Source organism: Brugia malayi (assembly GCF_000002995.4).
Source record: "Brugia malayi strain FR3 genome assembly, contig: Bm_v4_ChrX_scaffold_001, whole genome shotgun sequence".
Lineage (NCBI taxonomy): Eukaryota > Metazoa > Nematoda > Chromadorea > Rhabditida > Onchocercidae > Brugia > Brugia malayi.
Window position 1 is genome coordinate 17,062,245 of NW_025062479.1, and position 12,637 is coordinate 17,074,881.

Below are 12,637 nucleotides of genomic sequence, written 5' to 3' on the forward strand. Positions count from 1 at the left end.
TATATAATGACAGTATACAGATAATTTCGTATAGACTAACTACAAGTATAGCATATCAGTGAAAGGGAACGAATGAGTAGTATGTAAGACCAATGATTTGAAGCTGCTGGTCCTCAAAGACTAACCCGGACAACGGGTATTTGGTGGGTATTGGCTTACAGCAAGCACATGATTACAGTGAGTGAAGAGCTGTCTATCGGTTGATCTTTACTCTTTACATGCATTTGACACATCCTAGTTATTTGAAACTTCATCACAGTAATTTTCAAAAATGGGCAGCAGTATATGATCAAGGTGAAATTGCAAAAACAGAAAGTTATGTCAAGCTTGAGAAAAGAGTAGAGAAGTACATTAACTGTACCTAAATAAAAAATTCCTTGTTTTTAAAAGAGGAAAATTGTAAAAACTATTCTTGAATTGAAAATTATTGCTGCTTCTTCAATTTAACTTAACGGTAATATTTTCACTAAATTGACATGATATTTTCGCATATTATTTTTAATTTCATTCGCAAGATCTTAAAAGAATTTGTAGAATTAACCATTAGACTACTTCGTCACAACCATCTATTATGATTATTTTCATCGATGCAAAAGAAATACCTTCTTGGTTTCAAAATATACTTCGATTACCAAATTATACTTCAATATTCCCAGTTGCTATCAGTCCAATAGTTCAACATATTATATCATAATGAGACTCAATTTCATGCATGGTGATAATAAAGAGCAGTTTAAATTTCTTGATTCACAAATGAAAAAAGTGATACATTATGTGAGTATTTCAGGTTGCTCATAAAGGAAACATAAAAAACGCGAATTTGAAACATGCGATAAATTATAATGTGAATTGAAGAGAACGAAACAAAATCAATGAAACGAAGTTTTCGAATCCCTTGTTAAATGAACTAAATAAATGTACAAATTACATTTCAATTATTAATGAACCGAATTCCTGGAATGATTGGAAATGGATTTGAGGTGTCAGAGATCTGGGTAGCAACCTAACATTTTCTATTCTTACCCATTGCTGTACCTGTTTCATCGAGAAATGAGCTGAACTTGTCTTCCGCAGTTTTGCAGTCTGTAATGAAAAAGGACAACATCATGTCTTGTTTTCACTTTTCCTACCATAACTACTACTGGATTACTAAGAGAACAAGTTTTGCTACTGATTAGTTGGGAATGCAGACAAACGTATCTTCTAGTAGCATTTGAGATATTACCTCTACCCGTAGACAAATGACATCCGGGAGAGCGCAGCAATTAGTTCGTTTTCTCAGATATATTTTTCCATTTTCTTCTTTCCATGTTACTTGAATAAACCAAAATTAATGATCACAAGGGAAGATTTCCTTGTGATCCTTGTGAAACTTCGAAAAAGAAAAAGAAACGAGTTACATTTTTTATCAAAACCTCATCACTCAGTTGTCACAATCTGTCTAAAATTACTTTTACGGTTAATTCTTCACATACTTCATACCATTAAGCTGAAAATTCTAACAGAAGGAGCGTTCATTCATTATTATTCATTGCTGTCACTGCCACCAAGTCTCCGACAAACATAATACCAGCTTTTCTCTGAAAAAAAAAAAAAAAAATGGATATTAGAAAAACAAATATGTATGAGAAACATTGTAATGTTCTTATCGCTGGAACGAAAAAAATTAAACTTAAATAGAAAAGACTATAATTTGCGATAAACTTTTTTAACTTTTTTAGAACGTCAAAATTGCAGATAAAGGCAAAATGATTACTAAATGCAAAATTGAACGGAAGGCGTCGAAATAGTCATGAAATCATTGCAAATACTAATATTGCAGAGAAGTACAGCAGCTGCAGTACTAATTTATTTGTTACAGATCAAATTAATCATATTCAAAGGCAATCAATTTTATACTGCTAAATTCCAGCAATCAAAAACTGAACAGTTTCCGCAGGTTTTACTTTAAATCAAAAAAGAATTGATTTTTTTTTTGATAAAAATTTGTAATTTGTAGTGATTTATTTTCTAATTTCAGAATTAAGGATTTCTTTTAATCCCTGAAAATCTAGGGCTATGTAAATTTTGAAAAGCAAGAAGTCACAGGTTCATTTTTTTAAATTTGTGAAGTACTGTGAATAAATGACACTGAAAGTTTGGTATTTTTGATTTTCCAACTGTTTTTATCAGTGGATATTGTAGATCAAAATAATAAAGTCACGTGGATTAAGGTTTTGAAACAAATTTGTTATGTTGAATGATGGGAATCGCACTAACACTGTAACTAAGCTCACTACTAATAACAGTTTGGACTTTTTAGACTCAATCTGACAGAGTCTCTAAAATTTTCAGCAAATATAAACGAAGTGAATGATTAGCAATATAAAGCTGTCTTCTTAAATGTTCACTTTAGAGTCATTTAATTTATTCATCAATCCTAACAATGGAGTAACGCCTTCAACAATACATTGTAATGCAAAAACTAAATGAATGTAAAAAGCGTATGTCTCTAATTTGATTTTTTTGTAGTAATGGAATATTCGTAAAAGTACTGGAATACAAAATACGTTGGTGAATTATGAACCGGGTAGATGAAGGCTTAAAATTGAAAATATGTACTTTTTTAGAAATTTGCAACTTTTAAAATTTGAAAATGAAAGATGAATTCAAAAAGAGACAACGGAAAGAAATATGAAAATTTTTTGTTGTCACCAAAAAATGATTGTTTCATAAAAGAGAATTTTTTCGAAGTTGAAACAATTCTTCCAGTAAGCTCTTCGGCGCTTTTGATATAATCTGCTTTGTGGTTTTTCTTGTGATGATTAATGTGTTGTTTGTTTTTTCAAATCAATTGATGAACTAACCGTTCATTAAATTTCTTGCTTTTTGGTTCAGCTCAGAATCAACTCAAAGAGCTTGTGAGATTACTAGTCAAAACTCTCTTATTGTCAAATTTATTCAAAATGCATTTCAAAAATGGAAATACAGCGGTTAAGGAAAACCCATCATAGTGCTAAAATTGAAATTCTGCCAAGAATTTTGAATTTAGTTGATATAAAAGAAATTGGCTAATAGTTGCTATATCATTTTTGTTTATCATGCCAACAAATCACAATGTTATATTTTAGATGATGGAGTGAAATTAACCCTGCAAAGACTTTTAAATAAATGATAAAAATAAGAGAAAGGCCGAAAACCCGAAAACAGCCAGCACTTCTAAAACCAAATTATATTTGTAAAATTTTCACAACCTGTTTTCTGATCACATTACAGCATTTCATCCAAAGAAACTTGTCTCTTATCAAAAATTCCGAATTTTATAATGTATCGTCCCGTCTAATTACCATCGCTCTCAAGAAAAATTTCTTAATGTTATGTTTTTTTTTTTTTTTCGGTGCAAAATATTGATATTTCTTCTTTTCTTTTTTTTTTTAATTTGTAATGATTAATAATTTGCTGATGGTTTAAATCCAGACCGAATTTTTGAAAAAATTATTCTTGCGAAAATACATCTTTCATCTGCAACAAAAGAGAAACATCTTGTAATTGAATCCAATCTAATGAATTGGAAACAAGGTTTGTTGGAATTAGTTGGATGTTTGTTTTTGACATTTTACACTTCGAAAGAAAATTAACATGACAGCTTAATCATCTAATTAAATCTTCCAGTAAATAAACTTCAACAACATTTATATAAGTCTAATTTTAACTGTTTGAAACAGTGATGCATTTGTAAGCATTTATATAATTAGAAAACCAAAAATTTGTTCTTTACTTGTTTTTCAATTTAAATGAGAATAAAAATTTAAGAACAAAGTTTTTAAATAGTTGTAATGGAAGTTCTTTTTAATTATGATATATGATATTGGCGAAGAAAATTAACAAGCGCCACACTAACAAACTAAATCTATTTTTAAAATAACTCTTCACATTTTTTTTAACACACTTAAAAAAATGACCAAAAGGAATTAATTTTGACGTTCCATTTAAAATCATACTTATTGTTCATTCAATCAATCATCAATACTGTGTACATAATTTAAATAATTTTGCTGAGAACTTAACTGAATATTTCTAAGTTGGAAAATATAGTGGGTTTCAATAAAAAATAACCATTTGGCTTTCAATAAGAAATGATCACTTTCAAATGATTACTTAAGCTGAAAGATTGTAGAACTATAAAGAAGCAACACATAGAAACAACACAGCAATAACAAAATCAAAAAAAGAGATAAATGTAAAGTTTGAAACAGAAGGCTTTTATATAGTAGCTTTTTTGATAATTTTGTTGAAGGCTATAAGTTCAAATCAAAAGGAATGTTTTCAACAATTTTTTTTTTTTACAGAATAGAAAGTGATGGTCTTATGAAAAAAAAAATTAAAAAGCAACAAAACAGAAATTGTTGAAAATTTGAAATGTATAAATTGCAAAATGACAAATCCAAGCTTAAAACTTGAAATATGCAAATGTTTTAAAAATATAAACATATTAAAATGTAAACTATTTCAATTTATTAATCCAAAAATTGACAAAAATAAGTGTTACGAGATTGAAGAAATTTTCGAACTAAAAAGAAGAATAAAGAGATAAATTTTCATCAGGTTCAATTTTGCAACCTATCAAGCAACAACGTGATTTTCTGGAAGGTGTAACTTGATTAATAGAGCAATTTGTTTACAATAAACAAAAAAATTTAAAAGGAATGAGAGTAATATTTTAGAAGACTTCGAAAAAAATGGAAAACTGTAATATTTAGAAAGCATTTTTTCTATGAAATACTGTTGAAATTATTTAGTGATTGTAATTATAATATTTCTAAAAGCTTTATTTCCTTTGAAACCAAAATGCAAAATATTATTTCTCTCACAAAAAAGCAGAAAATTCCGATTTTTTTTGCTTTTCTGTAACAATTTTTTGTAAAGATTTTAGCATTATTCAAATGTAATGCCTTCAATTATAGATCCAAGCAAAATATTGCATCAGGTGTTGAAGTGCACCAAGAAAACTTATTTAAATTACAAATTTCATTTTTGATTAGAAATATTTACACTTCTATCTGTTCCACAGTTCATTTCGGTTTTTAAGAGTGCTATTAAAATTATGAAGCAAATGGCATAGACGCAATACTAAACAGAACTAGTTTTAAAATAAAACAAAAAAGGCTAATGCAAAAGAAAGCAAATGAAATATTTATCTTAAAATAGTAACTGAAAAAAAAAAGAACCATTTCAAGTTAGCAATACAGAATGGTATTGTTTCATTTATTATAATAACACATTTGTTCTACGAAACTGTTACTCAATGAAAGTTTAAAATAATGAAAATCCTGGTAAGTATGGTATGGATTCGGTCAATAATCTACAACTAAGTCATTTTTGCATCGGAAAAAGTCATTTGCTTAAAAACCATCCCCAGTAGAAATCAATAATAATAAGAAACATAGCCAGTATCAATGAGATCTTAGTAACTAAGATGAGACGAGAAGAACCATGATAGCATAAAATATTTCACCATCTCTGAGCATTATGTAATTCCAAATATTTCTTGAGACAGGAAGAATCCCAAAATCCTTGGACTTCTCAGATTTTCATTGCCATACCTTATGTAGTCCTATATACCGACCATCTAAGAGAGTACCTATGCCAAGTTGTTTTGCCGAACTGCTCAATTGCGTTCATAGAAGCATGAGGTATACGTTGCAAAAAAAAAAAAAAAAAAACATAACGCATATTTGCATTCGAACAATTCAATGGATTTTGCCTTGTTTTATATTTTGAATTTTGCTCCAAATGTATTCATTGTCTCTATTAGGCCATTTTATTTGCCCACTTTATTAACAACTATAACTTTTGCCCTTCGCTAGCCATCGCTTTTAGTACTATCAATTTTTTGATAATTGATTGAATTTGCATCTTGTAACATGTATAGAGAGTGTTAAGCTGTAATCTTTTAAATTTAAATGGTTAAAAAATTGGTTTCATTATTTCTTATATAAAAAGTTGTTGTTAAAATTCTGGGTAATGTGAAAAGGAGAAAATTGTTAATCTCTGAAACTAGACGATCCATTGGAATAATAGATAATGATTTCAGGTCATTAAAACCAAATGATTTTGAATTCTTACTTCAGAGCTGCATAAAAAGAATTGCAGAATAAGTTCTAACTTATTTTTTGCTATTACTGACGTTTTCATATACTTAAAAAATTTTCTTTTTTTTTTACTGGAAAAAACAATGAAAAAATGGGAATAATTCTTATAAGTATCAAAGTTTACCGTAGTATAGTACACATGTCAATAAAAAATATTTCCAATATTTTTCCTTCCATTTCAACATGATAGATAGATAGCTAACGAATTCACTGATTAGCTTGATCGAGGCAAGAAAGTATGATTATAATCTAACACTGATGTCAATAAAACTATAGGTTAAAACGAAAGTCATGAAAACCACAAATGTGAAAAAGTATCACATTCGATTGGAATAAAAGAATAAAGCAAAAGGAAATATAAAAAGATTGTAATCCAGGATTTATTCATTTCAGTGTGGATGCTAATAGATTAGATGAATAACTAACTGCTCATCTGATACAATCACATTTTCAGCTATTCATACCCTTTTTTTTACTATAAAAATTTCAATTTTGGAAAAACTCTCTTCATCTCAGTCAATAACGTTCAAAGAACAATTACATCTATCATAGATAATTTTTCAAAATTAGCGTTGCTTGTTATAGTGATAGTAGTAGAGCAGCGGTGCACCTTCTTACTTTGGAATATCATTAGGAAAAGCTTACAAATTGACACACATATAAATATGAAATAATTCCATTTGGCATTGCATACCACTGCTTTCTTCACATCATTCTGTATTAATTAACAATCTCAAATGATACTATCGTATAACTTTTCATATATTAATGTATTATTTGTTTTATTTCCCTTTAAAAAAATTCAATAAAAAGTTTAAAGTTATGGACAAGAGAAAGTCATACGCGCTATCACACTAGGATTATTTGTCACTATTAAAAAATGAATTAAGACTTAACGTCGAGAATAATCAAAATTTTTTCAATGAGGATTTCAAAGTTTTGTGAGTGAAAAAGGTGAAAGATAGGATTTTAGGGCATTTGGCTGAATGAATGAATAAATAATTGACTCGATATCACTTAAAATTATTTTTATCACAGAAAAAAATTTGCTCCAAATCAAATCAAAAAATGAACAAAATGAAAATTGCTTTTGAGAGAAATCAGAAAACAATAAGTAATATAAAGGAAATTAATCTGCTTGAATAATGAGATCAGAGTAGAACCCCTATGACTGATGAATATTGTTTGGAAAGTATTGCCATTTCTCTTTCCCACTTCTAACAATTCCACTTCAATGAGATCGAATAACTTCTGCACTCACATTTCATTTTTGCAACCAGTAAGTTCGTTATCTTTCATGATTAGATAACAAGAAATATGATTCAAATAACCAAATAAGGTAAATTTTTTTTGAAAGAAAAAATTTTCAAAGCAACTAATTTCACTTTGCAGTTTTGATATCGAAGTTTTTTTTTTTTAGTTTAAACCGAAATAGTCATTAAAACTTTACACAAAAAGCAACGATTATTGATAAATTAATTGAACGTAAGATCGTAACAAATATCATCCGAAAATTTCATTCCATTTTGGGAAGAAAAAATTTATTAAATTTACTGATCAGAATATTTTGTATTAATAAAATAGAAAAGAATCGGTTTTTCGGCTTTTGCAAATATGCAGTAAAAAAATACTTCGCTCCTTATTATTCCAGTTTGTTTCAGTATTAAGATTGTCATCAGAAAAAAAATAAAATGATGAGGAAGAAGAAGATGATAGATTTATGGTTATTAAGCCTTATTGCGACAAATTCTGGGGAAATTTTATCATCATAATCAGATAAGCCATATCTTAGAACTTTGCAATAAGTATTCAGTCATTACTAATTAATACCACATTTTATCACGATGACAAAAGAAGCAATAAATACAAAAACTAATGAAAGAGAAATGTTGACCAGAGTGAAGGAATAAAAATGAAAATCAAGAACTAGAAAGGAGGAGAAGCAGGAAATAGAAATGAAAATAAAGATTTGTCATTTACAACATTAGTTAATTCCTCTACACATGGAGAGAAAACTTCTGTAGAGAGAGATAATGATAGTGCAAGTTGTGGCAAAATGAAAATTGAAAGCGTTTTTCAATCGATCATTTCTCCACACATTGTCTCAAGTAAGGAATTCTTCCATATTGCGAAGTGCAGGTAATTATGGATTGTCTAGAAATATTATCGGTTTGTTAGAAATGAAGATTTTACCGAAAAGCAAACTTATTGCTGAAGTTTATCCTTCCAAAATGAAAATTGTTTTAGTTGTAATAAAATCCCTGATAGGAAAGGAGGAAAAGAAAAGTCATTTCAACTTCAGATGATGAAATTGATTTTAATGCCAAACTGATGCAACCGATGAATTGACTTTTATGTCGAACTAATGGAAGCGCTATATCGAAATATCATACGGTATTAACTTAAAATATAACTTCCCATCAACTACATTGACCAGTTATAAAAATTTCATCTTATAAAGTGTCGATGTATTCTAATCTTCGTATTAAAAGTGTGATATTTCGAAAAAAAAAAATAAATAAAAACAAAATAAAACAAAACATTAACCATAAGCAGGCAAAGTGAAAATTTTTAAAAAATAATTGAGAATTTAGGGATCTGATCAATTCGAACAAGAAGCTTTAGCAAGGTATATGGACATTTAAAAAGGTCCTTATAGAATTCATAAGATGACCGATCAGGGAAAATCATGCAAAAAACAAAACAAATCTTGGTAGATTCAATTAATAACCCCCGAATATTATAATCATCTATACTTATTATCTTTTTCTGCACTGTCAGTCACAATGTTTAAAATTTAGAAATGACCGATGTTTATTTCTCCTTAACAAGCAATCAACGCCTTCAGTTTTATTAACACGTTAGCAAATGTTGAATACAACCAGTTAGCTTCCTGATCAACTCTACAAATGCAGTATTGGAGTTTTATTGCTGTCAAACTCAATCAAATGGATGTTTCAACAAATGAGATATAATACCGAATGAACCGCAGCTGCAATAGGAGTTGTGTTTATCACTGACTCAGAGCATGAAATCTTGAACTACACCTGGAATGGAACTGGTCGATGATAATGTCATTTCATGAAGTATTATATGCACGAGCTGAACTTTTCCAAAGGTCGGGAAGTCCTAACAGCCATATAAATACGGACGTAAAACCATTTGATTTTTACTTTAATGGTAATTGCGACCTCAAACCTCCACATATCTCGATTACTTGATCTTTAAGCTTCCTAGACTTATTTTGTCAACATGGACTATTTCAAATTTGATATAAGTTCTTTTTTTTTTTTCAATATACAATAGAACTATATAGTCAAATAAACAATAAAAATACAGAAAATACAAAAGATCGAATCAATTCATAGGGAAGACCACTGCAGATTAAAATAATTTAGAGATAAATAAGACAAAAAAAAAAAAGTTACACTTATCTGATCGGTACAAACACAAAACTCACATCAATGAAATATCTGGAATATTGTATTTCCAAGAAATCGAATCAGATTGCACCAGTATAGTGCAAAAGTAGCAGCTCTAGATATTAATGAAGCAAGATGAGATATATTTTTGGAAATTTGCACGACATGGCAATACCACAACATACTAGCGACAATTTCTCATGATTAATGATGGAGGTTTTGTCAAGGACTCAAATAGAGAATCACCAAAGTCCGGTGATATAAAAATTCTCTTGCAGAGGCTCTCTGCAAAACCATATTGTAATAGACTACTGAGAGATGATCTGCGTTGGATAAATCCACTTTCCTGATGAACTTGCTAAGAATTTAATTCTATCAGGAAATTCAACACGAAACCAACTTATTACATAAATAAATATAACCAAGGATGATTTCATGAAATTAACAGTTTCATTGGTGTCAAAAGTCGATATGTTTTCTAAACAGTAACTTTATTGGAGTATCTTTTGGTTTGTTTCGACACCTAGTTTTTTCAATAAATTTCATCGAATAATCTCTGCCCATTAGTTCATTGTTACAGAAGATGTCCAAATCGTTATACCGACTTATATCACCAAATAAAGTACTAGCCAAATATCGCTTGATCGTGTTCACGGTTGCCATCTCTACTACAGAAAATTTATATATTTCATTAGAAAAAATAAAGCTTGCTTGAGTACTTTGTTTTCCATCATTCTTAACTTAAATAGCAATAGGTATTTTTTTCTTCAAATATTAGAGTTTTACACAAGAAATGAGCATGTTTAAAGTTTAAATTTAAAGTACTATGACTCGTTAACATAGCCTTCTACAGCATTTGAATAATCCTTCTGGTACTTGATAAGAGAAGACGAGTTGTTGAAATTTACTAAAAAATTTTCCTTTGTTTTAATAATCCGTAAGATGATGTTCGGGTGAAAAACCCACATATATTTTTCTTCAACAAGAAACCTACCGGATAGCCTTAAGTAAGGCATTTCAATATCGGAGAATTTGGAAAGCTTATCAGTGCAAAGTTCCACAGCAACTTGCTCATCACTGCGATGATGCTTGCCCATCAAATCACCAGAACATTCTCTTGTTTCCGAACTACTATCAACCTGAAGGACCAACAAAATAGAAAGTCCAAAAATAATAAAATATCAACTTACTTCAAAATAACGATGGAAGAAACTACTTTACTATAAAATTATAATGAAATTATTTCTTCCTGAATTATTAAACTGTTAGAAAGCTCGAGATTTTTCTCAATGCATCAATTTACAAAAGACAGAAATTACCGTATTTTCATCAATTTCTAACTTTTCAGGAGATCCATTTTCACCCGGTTCTATTTTTACTGTTCTTAAAAAAGCATTCTGATTTTCTTCTTCTCGTATTTGCACACCAGGTACAAGCTTATAAACCAACTCCTGCATCGTACGGTCAAAGCTTACATAATGGGACGGGTGACTCTAAACAAAAGCTGATTCATCATGAAAAGTTTGTTATAACAAAATGAACATTACATAAACAACAATAATGCTAACTTTTGAGCCTATAACTAGCATAGAGATTCAATACTGATGAAACTTAGTTTGTCACAGGAAATCAAACACATATTTGTGTATACTGTGATCTAAATTCATTTCACAAAGAAATTATATATCTGATTAGAATTAAAAAACCCTGAAACACAAGAAAGTGATATTAGTTGGATCTAATTTAAAATGAAAACCTTTAACCAGTTAACAATTACATGCCTGATGGATGAGATTACTACATTTCGGGCAACAGTTATTGACATTCTCAAAATGCTTCAATAGACACGACTTACAAAAGGTATGTAAACAGTCAGTAACTGTTGTTGCTTCTATGAAGTACCTGAAAAGACCTTATTATCCAAAGCCCATATATGACCCACACCATTAAAAACAAGAAACGAAAAAATGTAAATTAATTGAAGTACCAAACAGTTCACTACTACCAGCAACAAACTAACACTTTTCACTTCAAGGATAAAACCCAAGAATTTAAAAAGAAATGTTACAAAAACTAACCCTTTACACAAGGGACATGTTATATGTGGATTAAGCGTTTTTAGCAATATTTTGTACTCGTCACCAATTAATGTTGGCTTTCGACTCATTTTAAATATTGCCTACTGGAAACTTCCAGCATCCATTCAAAACGGCCTTAAAATGAAACACCTTCTTGCAACTCTAAAAAATGCAAAGAATACCAATCACGCAATATTCATTCTGCAGTGGGAAATAAAGTGTGCATACTTCCAAGAAAAGAAACATGGAAAAAAAAGCAAAAATTGGGAAGTATGCAAAATATTCTTCAGGATTACAAAGCTCGCTCTATTGTGATTACAAATATGAAGTCGTGTAAACAAGGAAAAAATTTCAATTGTCAGAGTTCCTGTAAATATGCTAGCATACTGTGTTCTTCACAGCTTCTTGACAAACGACACATTAAGTTGAAATCTCAAATTTCATCATGCTTACAGTCCGTATACAGTTAAATTCTGAAGTAAATTTATGCTATTGCTACGATAAACAGAAACTGCATATGTTCCATCAGAAAGGAAAGCATTTTGAAATTAACATGTTTGGTCTAGTTAGTACAAATAGTTGTCCTGAACTATGGAAAAAGATCAATGGCAAAAGTAAAGTGGATTTCTATTAATGAAAATACAAAAATGAATTAAAAAGGAATTCATATAAAAATAAGATCAACCTAGATGTGAAATCACATTATTCATAGAACCGTTAATTGATGAATAAACAAATTACAACAATTACTTGCGCAAACGATGTGACTTATAATTACATCACGCATTACCCTAAATCACATTTTGGTCTCTCTAAAAGTAAACATTGGCATTTTTAAGGACTTTACTTTTATACAGCAGAGTTTTGGTTACAAGTGAATGTACCTGCACTGACCGAAGGGCAACAAAACAATAAAACCTGTTAGCAAATAATTTAGATAGTAATATTTCGAAAAATACGTTGCATAAATTTTTTTTTTTTACGAATCTCACAGCCGTATGTTATC

The 12,637-nt window shown here is 29.5% G+C and overlaps 1 protein-coding gene across 1 annotated transcript; it reads right to left on the bottom strand.

Annotated features, from left to right (window-relative positions):
* Nucleotides 1-10,012: 10,012 nt before the first annotated feature.
* Nucleotides 10,013-11,720, bottom strand: Bma-mig-32 (Uncharacterized protein; the record flags this gene model as incomplete). The annotated part of the gene is made up of 5 exons (XM_043075145.1): nt 10,013-10,218; nt 10,548-10,692; nt 10,873-11,046; nt 11,377-11,455; nt 11,632-11,720. 5 exons carry the CDS (start codon nt 11,718-11,720, stop codon nt 10,013-10,015), a joined length of 693 nt encoding a protein of 230 aa, XP_042931079.1.
* Nucleotides 11,721-12,637: the final 917 nt, after the last annotated feature.